At 30.8% G+C, this 10,892-nt stretch overlaps 1 protein-coding gene across 2 annotated transcripts in view; it reads right to left on the bottom strand.

Moving 5' to 3' along the window:
- Positions 1 to 446: 446 nt before the first annotated feature.
- The window catches only part of LOC134232805 (E3 ubiquitin-protein ligase RNF213-like), a 73,122-nt gene continuing 62,676 nt past the window's right edge, over positions 447 to 10,892 (bottom strand). For both annotated transcript variants that reach the window (XM_062714781.1, XM_062714782.1), the window contains exons 69-90: positions 10,447 to 10,567; positions 10,056 to 10,327; positions 9,864 to 9,972; positions 9,204 to 9,311; positions 8,818 to 8,979; positions 8,301 to 8,495; positions 7,864 to 7,975; positions 7,735 to 7,769; positions 7,265 to 7,362; positions 6,993 to 7,146; positions 6,700 to 6,880; positions 6,349 to 6,458; positions 6,078 to 6,135; positions 5,616 to 5,827; positions 5,338 to 5,479; positions 4,908 to 5,166; positions 4,520 to 4,739; positions 4,239 to 4,313; positions 3,822 to 4,010; positions 3,608 to 3,697; positions 3,298 to 3,482; positions 447 to 1,745 (exon numbers count right to left, since the gene is read on the bottom strand). In XM_062714781.1, the coding sequence (XP_062570765.1) occupies positions 1,580 to 1,745; positions 3,298 to 3,482; positions 3,608 to 3,697; positions 3,822 to 4,010; positions 4,239 to 4,313; positions 4,520 to 4,739; positions 4,908 to 5,166; positions 5,338 to 5,479; positions 5,616 to 5,827; positions 6,078 to 6,135; positions 6,349 to 6,458; positions 6,700 to 6,880; positions 6,993 to 7,146; positions 7,265 to 7,362; positions 7,735 to 7,769; positions 7,864 to 7,975; positions 8,301 to 8,495; positions 8,818 to 8,979; positions 9,204 to 9,311; positions 9,864 to 9,972; positions 10,056 to 10,327; positions 10,447 to 10,567 (3,253 nt within the window). In that variant the 3' untranslated portion in view covers positions 447 to 1,579. The remainder of the gene's footprint in view (positions 1,746 to 3,297; positions 3,483 to 3,607; positions 3,698 to 3,821; positions 4,011 to 4,238; positions 4,314 to 4,519; positions 4,740 to 4,907; positions 5,167 to 5,337; positions 5,480 to 5,615; positions 5,828 to 6,077; positions 6,136 to 6,348; positions 6,459 to 6,699; positions 6,881 to 6,992; positions 7,147 to 7,264; positions 7,363 to 7,734; positions 7,770 to 7,863; positions 7,976 to 8,300; positions 8,496 to 8,817; positions 8,980 to 9,203; positions 9,312 to 9,863; positions 9,973 to 10,055; positions 10,328 to 10,446; positions 10,568 to 10,892) is intronic.

Here is a 10,892-nt window from a genome sequence, read left to right as displayed (position 1 = left end):
TCATTAAGTTTTGTTTCAAGGTTGCCATTAACGTTTATTTCTAGTAAAATATCCGAATACTGTTCAGATATGTCCGACTTAGTGGCATCTTTGATATGAAGTTCACTGGGATATGTCGAGTCGACATATGAATAAAAGTAGTCTCTACTGCTTATTGATGACACATGTACGTCCTCCATATATCTAATTGTCGAATTAAAAGGCAAAAGCAAGTGTCTTTTTTTATGTAAAAGTGCTAACAAAATTCTGTTTCATATGAATACAGATATAGGTCTGCTAATAGCGGGGCGCAATTGGTACTCATTAGAATTCCGATGGATTGTAAGGATTGTCAATCAGAAAATCGGGCAACTTATAATACAATACAGTAACTGTTTGCGCTTCCTGGACCAAACTTGTTGGGATGATGCTTCAAGGGATAAGCACAAGTAAAGATTTGACTGAACATTTTGCGAATGAGTGTGCTGTGTACGTTTTGGATACATGCAAGTCTATTCCTAAGAAAGTGCAAGACCAATCAAGCAAAAATTGTTTTAACTAGATGATTAATTACGGGACTTGCCTATCATAAAGACAATATTCGTTGAGGTTAGCTCTGTAATCTCTGATTACTTGTATGTTGTTAAGTTCCAAATGCCTATGCATATTGATCTGCATATTACTCTCCTGATTTAAAAATTGAAAAGACACCATCGTATGTTTTTTAAAACAATGTTATTGAAAAAATGCAAGTTTCAGTCAACTGTGTCATGTTTTAAATAGACTTATTAAAATTATCACATGCACAAATTGTTCACTAAAAATCAAATGTTTGTACCATTGAATATACAATGGTATTTTCAATTGTTGTATTGGGGGTTACATAAATGTATATATATCTCAGAAATTACAAATAAAGTAGTAATGCATATTGCTTGCCTAACGTAAAAGTAGTTTAATGACAATGATGCATGCATACTTTAAGTTCAATGTCCATAAATCAAAATAATACATTAATTAAAAGATATCAAAAATATATACATGTATATTCAAAATACGTTTAACACATTATGTTGCAAATGTTTTACATGTTTGAAAGGATAGTATATATCACATCCCATTTTGCATGTATATCAATATATATTTATGAAAATCAAAGTATATGTAAATGAGAACTTAATACATAATTTTTATCAGCTATCTTATGTCTAATTATTTTTATGTATAGGCGTTTCAGTATTGACGAATATATTTTTAATTATGCATTTATTAACAAAATACAATATCACATATCTATGTACATAATAATATTTCAACAAAACATAATCTATGGTTAAATAAGAAAGGTTATCAATAATAATGATCATTTATCCTTTGCGAACAAAAACAAAATTCATTTTAATGGAGAAGGGTCATATACATGTATTTATAAGCCATGCTTGATACTTAATCCTATCAATGATTTTAATATTTCACTCGATAAAACAAATTCAAATCAAACGAATTCCCCAGTGAATGTAAATTTTTCATGTCAGAATTTGATGTCTATGGATAGTTTGATAAAATCTGTTTCTTTTGCAAGATCATTCATCTCCAAAATTTATTCTCCACTGAGGATATATCTATGAATTCTCTTCCAAACTTCTACTGAATGCACAGCCAGTATATCTGCAGGCAAACCCTCTAAGTCTTCTAACCGGAAAGATTTCAAGTCGACTTCCAAATACTCTGGACTTTCTAGATGTACCATGAGGGAGTCGCTCAACCTTACAATAATAAAACGTAACCTTCAAGACTATGAGAGAAAAATACTTATACTGTATATAAATGTTTTGTCTTCAGGACATGCGGTATGTGTACTTGTGTTAGTAGAGTTAAAATTTATCAACGTACACAAGAATCTTCAATATTTGTATCTTGCTTTTATGTTTGCAAATTATATATATATATATATATATATATATATATATATATATATATATATGTATAGTATATATCATACTGTTGGTTATGTGTATATATATATATATATATATATATATGGGGTAAATGACTTGTACCATAGTTTTCAAAAACGTAAGTCAGCGTAGGAATCGGTCGGACTGGTTCGCGTGATTGAAACATTAAGTGTAAATGTGGTTTCAAAGATGCATTTGGATTTTATATGATTTTACGCTCCTTCGTGTCCATCTGACCACGTCCATCGAATATAGGGTAAGTGATTTGTATACAATACTTTTCAAATTTTGCTACAAATTTTGCCCTATAATCGGCACGCAGGGTCATTGAGCATGAGAGATAACACCTTCTGCGACACGAGACCTTTGTTTATACTATATATATATATATATATATACTCTAGGGCATACTGGGCCACGCAAGCGACATAAGAATATATATATATATAAATAATTACATACTAGTAATTTAAATTTATTATGAACTTGGTTGAACTTAAATTTTGTAAACCTGATACAAACTTTGCCATGCACATTGGTTACGTTGATTGAATTGTTTGATGGGGGTTATATGTACGTTTCAATTTAAGGAAAATTAGATCTTTGATCGGCTAGATCCGCAATCGAAAAGGTTATTTATGTACAGTAGTGTACACTTGTTTTTACATGAAGTATGTACCGTGTTTCCTTCGTTGGTTATCAAAAGAACGATATATTGGAATGTACTATAATGTCACCCTGGTCATTACACTATTTAAAAAGATGTTTAAAAAATCAAGTGATTTCTGAAGTTTTTTTCTTCACTAACTAAAGATAAAGTATTAATGGACGTTTTCAACTGTTATTTATTACAAAATGCTGTATACAATTGAAAATTTTTACTCCTTTTTACTCTCCTAAATTTGGTATAACAAGCCCGTATGATTGTTTCATTTAAAAACCATGGATGATCGTTTTATAAATAGTTCTTTTGTCCCGACTCGATGGGCGGAGTTATAGAAAAGTGTGGGTTATGTACAGAAAACCCACACTTTTAACAAAAGAAATCACACCTAACTATGGTACAAATATATATATATATATATATATATATATATATATATATATATATATATATATATATATATATATATATATATACTTTGTGGCAAATTAGGTTGAATCTTAAGAAGTTGAATACATAAAGTTTACAACTGACTCATAACATAAGGACGTGGACACCTTTCAATCCCAAGTGCACGCTGGAGCCTTCGATCCATATGGGCTAAGTACTAGTATTAAGATACACCATATAACATCAGATTTCTACTTTGGTATGTATTTTAGTATTTATAGACTCTGTTAAATAGATAAAGAGTACCTGTGCTGATAAGAGCCAATGTCACCCTCCCCACAGTTTAAAGTAAAGAGAATGCACTCTAGCAGCTGCTCCAGAAAGATCTCCAGCTTTTCCAGAGAAAGTTCACTGAGATAAATGTCCAGTTCGTTGTTACTCTCTGCGGGAATTTCTTCTTGTATAGATTTGTTGATGCTATCAAAGGCCTCCTTCAAATAATTTGATTTAATAAAAATATTTTACTTAGTAACCTCATATATAGTACCTTATGCAGACAAAAAAGTTAACAGTTTTACTTGTGTAATAGGATATTTGTTTAATTTCTCCTTTTTACCTTTTCACTGTGGTGAAGACGTTTTGTCTTTTCAAAGGTAAGTAAAAACCATAATGACTTGACGTGGCAAAGTTTGCAACACTGAGCAGCCTGAAATTATTTAATTAATAACAAACCATTCTACGACACTATATAACCCTTTTAAATCTCAACTATTAAATGCAAAATTTGGAACAGAACATCCTATGCAATTTTAATAGGTAAAATAGAAAACCTTATGACTAGACAACGGCTTCATCTGTAATGTTTCCTCCATGAACGAATTAAGCAACAGGTCTGGTGGGTAGTTCATAGATAGCAGGAAATTCACCACAGTATCGATATTTCCTATTGTCTTGTAAACATCGGGCAAGTCTGAAAACTCCATTGTTATTTGACTTTGAACTCCTCTATTTAATGCTTCCTAAAAGTAATAACACATTAACAATTTGAAATGAAAGTGACATAATAAAATCTCTACTTCATAGAAAGACGTGCATGTCTAAAGACGAAGAAAATATATTCAAAACGGAGCGAAGGAAGTGTGTTACATGTAAAACTGATTTTATGTATTAAAATTCAAAAATGTACGTGGAATCGAAGTCATGCACAACAAAACACGATAAGAGGCATTAATTAATCATTTGCAAACCTGTGGAACTTTCAGTGCGAGAGAAGTGAATTTTGACGATACTGAGGCATCTGCTTTATACATCATCAATGTGAACTACAATGAAAACTTCTTGAAGTTAAATATGACCTTTTTAGTATTTGTGTATTTAAAATTCTTTTTCATACAGTTTTTATCATAATTCTTGCATCACTTTTAGTTTCAAATTTAGAAGATTGGAAAAATGATCCACCAATATTTGGTGCAAAACTACATGTTGGTAACTTTTCAATCCGAAAACTGCTAATCAAATTTCGACTTACACCTCCACTTGTATCTATAACTGCCTTTCCAAATAGTATCCTGTCCTGTAAAACAGCTTGTATGTTCTCAAAATCGTATTCTACTTTTGTGCTCTCATCTTGCATATATGTATAATTACAATTGGCTAGGACGATTGGAAAAATGTCAGTTTCCCTCTTAAAGCCGATGAAATGTGTTGGTGCCAATTCATCCACCGTTACTTTCTGTGATTTCTGAAATCTAGACATAACAAAATAAAGTGAAATCAATTTCTCAATTTTCTTTTTTTTATGTATAATTTTTTCTTTCCAGTTTTCCGATTTTTTCCTCTAGAGAAAAAAAAACATTAGAAATGCTTAAATATAGGGAAAAATTTAAATTGTTTGAAGATATATCTTTAAAGAATACCTTGAGTTAATTGCTGTTATAAATTCATTTTGTTTTCCGATCAAAAATTCGAAAATAATCCGGATGCAGACACCGATTCCTTGACTTTCTGGTAACACAACCCGAAGACTGTCAGTTTCAGTACATATGTCACGCTGTAGGAGAGCGCGTAATTCATCGTTTCTTTCAAAAGGTAAAACAAGTGCAATTGAATGTCGTAAACTATTCCAGAGTTCACATACTGATGAAACTCCTTGGGCAATTATCTCCTGAGCCGGATCTAAATGTAAAGTAATATAAAGTTGTTAGGCTTCCAAAAGAGTTCAGTAGTGGGTTTTTTTCTTATTAAAAAATATTCATTGTAACAGTATTTAATCATAGTTGAAGTAAATAAAATCCTAAATTTAAGATATTTGAAAACATTTTTATGCAAAAAAGAAGTGGTCAGTACCATCATGAAAATGGTCAATACTGTTCTGAAGTGTCATTTCAGTCGCTTCTTCACGTGTGATTTGTCTACCATACTTTGATAGGAGTAATTTTTGCATCTGGAGAACTTTTGGAATATGGTGTAGGTGACGAAGATAAAATTCCTGAGAAAACAGAGAAAATTTCATTCTTATATAACGTCAAAATTTAAAAAACCTAACAATAAAACTTCACAAAAAAGATGTTAATAAGTGTGTCATTGAGAAAGCCGAACTCAAAGTTCCATTTGTTTTTTTTTACCTGTTGTAAAAACCTGTTCAGAACAAAGTATCGATCACCGAACAGAAACCGCCTGTCCTTTATCATTGCATGAAATTCATGAACAAATTGTTCGAAAGTAACTTTTTTCCTATGTTGCCACACAGATGGAGAAAGTTCCACGTTTGCCATTGAAAACGTGTCTGAGTCACTAGTATTTTTGTTGAAGGCTAATTTCAAAAATGGATCCGAACCTAACAAAAACAAACACGTAATGTAAAATTGCATCAACGATTTGCAATAAACATAAGTAATTATTAGATTTATCTCAATTTTAAACAGAGTCCTTATAAAAATTATTGACAGTTATTGGCATTTTTATATCTTGTTACATTTTTGAATAAAATTAAATGCATGCCAATTCATTCCTGTCTGTTACCATAAGTCATAGATGAGACTGTTTCTTTTATAAAGGCAAGATATTTTAACAAACAGCCAACATACCAATGCTCCTATCGTTAGACAACAGTTCGGTGCAGCGGTCAAAGAATTCTTGATGTGTCTTAAAATGACAAATTCATATTAAAGATAAAATCTATCGTCGAAAGAAAAAAAAGTCATGTATAATAACAAAATCTCATTATTTCACAAAAGGATACATGTATTTCTTGAAATCAAGGAATGAAGGAATGTCAGACATAAAATCTATAGACATTCTCCATTCTACTGACATGCAAGTTCAAATAAGAAATAAGGTATCCTGACCAGTCAATACCTGTAATTTCCTGGAAATACACATCCTATCAATGTCTGTCTCCCAAGTAGATCTTCCTTTCTTGGTGGATAGGTCGTACTGCATTTGCATAGTTACTCTACCTCTGATCCCTTTATAACAAAAAGGATCTAATATAATGCGTGTACTCAAAAGTGTTTGCAGATCAACTCTTAGTTTTTTTATAATCAATTTACATATTTTAGTCTTCTGTGTTTTATGTGTATGTCCACCCGATTTTCTTTTCTTTGGTTAAGAATTTTAAACAAAATAAATGTTTAAATTAGTATAGTTTTTTTTAACAAGAAATAAACCGCGAGACATTTTCAGTTTTTAATATTAACAGCGTCTTACCAGAATATGATGTGTCATTCTCCACAAACGATTGTATTGTTGAGTGCAGAAACATAAACAAGTCGTCGATGCTGCGGTCTAATGAAGTCCTTAAAATATCAATGTCCTTACTGATATGCTCCCAAAGAAAGTCAGGGACCATGTCTGATGGAATGACTGGCTGTATAAGGCCACACACATCCTGATGTTTATCATCACATACGAATATTAAACAAATTAAAATTATTAATAAGAATTTTAAATATACTGTAAATGAATGGCAATCTATTTAAAATATATTCGTTGTATCTTACATCTAAGTGTTCATTGGCTCCAATGAACATCGCTATGTGTGTAATCAATCGCAGCAATGTAGTAGAAGCAGGCGACAATGTTCTCTCTGACATGGCGTGTGATCCCCGCCCGTCCGGTGATCCCAAAATGTGCCCTGGTTGACTGAAGTCAGATCTATAAAACAAAATTATTGATTTATTGCATACATTTTTTAGAAATGTTTCCTGCATATTTGATATCTATAAACATTCTTGTATATTTACAAAAGCATTTAATAGAAAGTTATATATACCCGGTATCCTTTACGTTATCTCCTTTTAATTTAGAAGACTGTCCTCCTATTTCAGCTTTACATTGATAGCAATGTCCCAACTGTGTTGGATTTCCACACTAAAACAATTGATTAATAAGTGTTAAATTCACCATTCAATCTTTATATCGAAAAGCCTTTGGGTATTTCCGCAGAAATTTTATGTTTTAAAGTATTCCTCTGAAAAACACATTATCAGTTTTTATGTTTTTAAGTAAACCCCGTGAATTCCAATTTGAAAAAGAATAAATGTACATTTCAAAATAAAGCTTTCAATTTAGTTTTCTCTTTTTCTAATTTAGCCCTGTGAACAAAAATTTTTAAAAAGAACAATGTACTTTCATATATAAAGTATATAGGTAAGTTTTCTCTTTTTATGAATTAAAATATCACAGCAACTTTATATCGGATATTTTTTTTTATTTCTTCGATGGAAATATTCCTTTACTTACATCGCCAACAGCATATGGGTGACCATTTGGACATCCTGTAAAAAAATTAGCCATTAGATAGGTAATGTGTACAATTAACCATTCGGACAAAAGTTTATTCTCAAATCTGTGAGAGAAATTGATACTTACTATACCAAGTCACAGTATGGTAGTGTTTATTGGCCAATTCTTCCATCCGCTGAAGTTCTGCTTTGATTTCCGCTGATAAACCTTCTTCAGGCATTGTTGGTAAAAAGGAGCCCTATGAAGTAGCAAAACGAATTTGTTTACATGGTAATAAAACAACTTAAACACCTGATTTACTCAATAAAAATAATTTACTCTAACTTTTTTCTGTTGGGAGACAAAACACTAAATTTTGGTATACCAATAAATTTATTTTTCACAATACATACATTTATTAGAGACTCTGGTTAATTTACTTGACCGAGATTTTTGGCAACACGAGATTCAAATTAAATTTTAAATAGTTATGAATGCATGTACGGCTTCTAGCAAATGTGTTTGTACAAGTATATATATTTTATAAAAGTTAATTTCTTAAATAAAATTGATAAAATTGATACCTTCATTGTTTTAGGATGTGTAGCCAAAAGAACAAATGGCTGAAGAATTTCATTTGACGACAGGGTTTTTAGAACCATTAAAAAGTGGATAATTAGCAGGACTATTCCTTGGCCTTTAAGATCCTGGTGGTATCGAATTTGCAAATGTTTGCAAGACTTTGCAAACGAGTCTCCCAGAACATCATCCAAAAATGTCTATAAAACCAAAGCAATATAAATGACTCTTTCATTCAAAAAAAAATTGATATGAGCACTTATATGTTAGAAACTTTGCTTAATAATTAATTCATTATATCAGTCATCATAATCATTCATCCTACTGGATAATTCGGTCTTCTTACTTACAACATTTGTGTGAATTTTTATTTTATACCGGTATATTCAATATAATTTACAGATATTCTGTAGTTTCGTCAGAACTGTGCAAATAAAAAACAAAACAATCAACTACCGATACTTGGAAAAACAACTGCTTTAAACGACTTTGCAAAATATTTTTCCTTAACTGCTATCTTACCAGCACAATTTGTAAGTTCTGTCGAGTAAACTCTCCTTTGAGACCTTCTACAAACTGACCAGTCACTTCCATCTCTCCGTTGGAGTATATTTCTTTCATTTTCAGTTCTTTAATCAGAGCCAGCAAATATGAAAATTGTACGGAAACGGAACGTGCAGTCACCTAAATCAATAAAAGGAAAATATTAATTAAATCAGCACGAATTTCATCATGGAACCTAATTTAATACGATTTTGCAAAAAATTGGCTATAAGTTCTCATTTTTATTTTAGTACAATATTTCATAATTCATAATGAATGGCCAATATGTACATTTGAACATCAAAGCTTGAAATATAGCACAAATTCACACTAAATTTAGCAAAACTATGGACAAAAAGTTGAACCTTTAGACGGACACGTTTTTCCTTCACTAAGAGACATTCTGCAATATTTTCTCTTATTTCCCTGTAGGTATCTCCTAAGACAATGAAATAATCCGGACATTCTTGCATCTGAATTTTAAAAAAAGTTTAAAATAATTTTATGATTTTTTTAAAGGTATAAAACATACTAGTACTTTTTGTTCATTCTTACTATAAATGATACCAACAAAAAAAGATTTTTTGATATAACATTTAGTGTCTCTACGAAAAAATTCAAATAGTGTCACTTATTTGAAATAATTTTCACATAAATCAAAGCGATGTTTTCAATTGAAACGAAAACGGATACTAAGCATGCCAACCCATAACTTGATATTATTAACTTCCTGTAAAATATCAACAAGTATGAGTAACACTTAGTCGCAAAATTAGTATTTTCTTTTGAAAATTAAAGAAATAAAAGAATTAAGAGATCGATTTTGAACAAATGAACTATATATACAAAACAAGATTGAAAAATATATATGACATATATTAGGATTGAAAATTTTCAATTGAACGTATTGAAGTTAAAGTAAAAGATATTGTTAAGAAAAAACATTTCAAAAAGTTACTGTAATTTACAAATATATTTAAAATTCTATGTTATATGTAATTAAGAATTTTCTACAAATTCCTTACCGGTTTTTCGGCTTTTTGAAAAGGAAATATCCAGGTTTCTTCTGACTTCAATAGGGAGTGATACAAGTCTAGGCCATACGATCGACATATGTGAGTGAGAAGGAACACTCTGTAAAGTATAAGCTGAATTATCAAAACATGCTGGGTATTTAAAATTCAAGCCAAACAACATTACTCTGTTATCTAACGTACCTTAAATGATCAATGGGCAAATCACATAAGATTGCTGCTTTTCTGAAAAGTTCTTCAAACCAACGTTTTTCTGATACAGACTTCGATGAGTAACTCTCCTTTAAATACTTTGCTATCATTTCAAGGCAAAATCTTGCTGCTGCAATGCTTTGAATTTTGTCAATGACCCTAGTTTTACTTTGCAAGCTTTTTGTGACATTCATGATCAAACTTTCTATGCATTCTATTTCACGATAACGGATAAGATTCGCGGACTGTTCTACCAGAGAATCCTGAAAAAAGGGGGAAAGAAGTTTACAAAACAAATGACATGCTTTATATGTATTTCAAGTTTAACTTTTTTTTCATTCATATACATTATAATGAAAACGAAGAAATATAAATAATTTACCTCAATACATTGGATCAGCATGAGGCATAAATCCAGTTCCTGACTTGTGTTTCCACTTTTTTGAAATATAGCATCCGCTTCTTGGAGAAAATCATCCAGGTGTCTGAAAACCACTTCCTCACTACAACCAGATAATTAAAACATTTTAACGTCTTATTGTGTTTTTATTAACTCTTGTTCCCAATATCATGTTAAGGTCAAGTCTAGTAAATGTCTTTAGATAATTACTTGGTGCTAGATCCATTATGACGTCATAATCACTTTCAACTTTCTTTTTTCCTACTTTACGGATCTAATAAAATTATGTAGAAAATAAAGTATTTTCATGAAATTCAATTTGAAATTAGATGAAAAGTAGTCCGGATACCTATATTAATTTTTACATTATTTTAAAGAAGGTGCCATGAACATACAAATTACCGTTTTTTGAAAGACTGTAGGCAATC

Source organism: Saccostrea cucullata, unplaced genomic scaffold (genome assembly GCF_032062105.1).
Source record: "Saccostrea cucullata isolate Sc308-1 unplaced genomic scaffold, CSIRO_AGI_Scuc_v1 ctg190, whole genome shotgun sequence".
NCBI lineage: Eukaryota > Metazoa > Mollusca > Bivalvia > Ostreida > Ostreidae > Saccostrea > Saccostrea cuccullata.
This window is presented reverse-complemented; position numbering and strand designations above follow the sequence as displayed.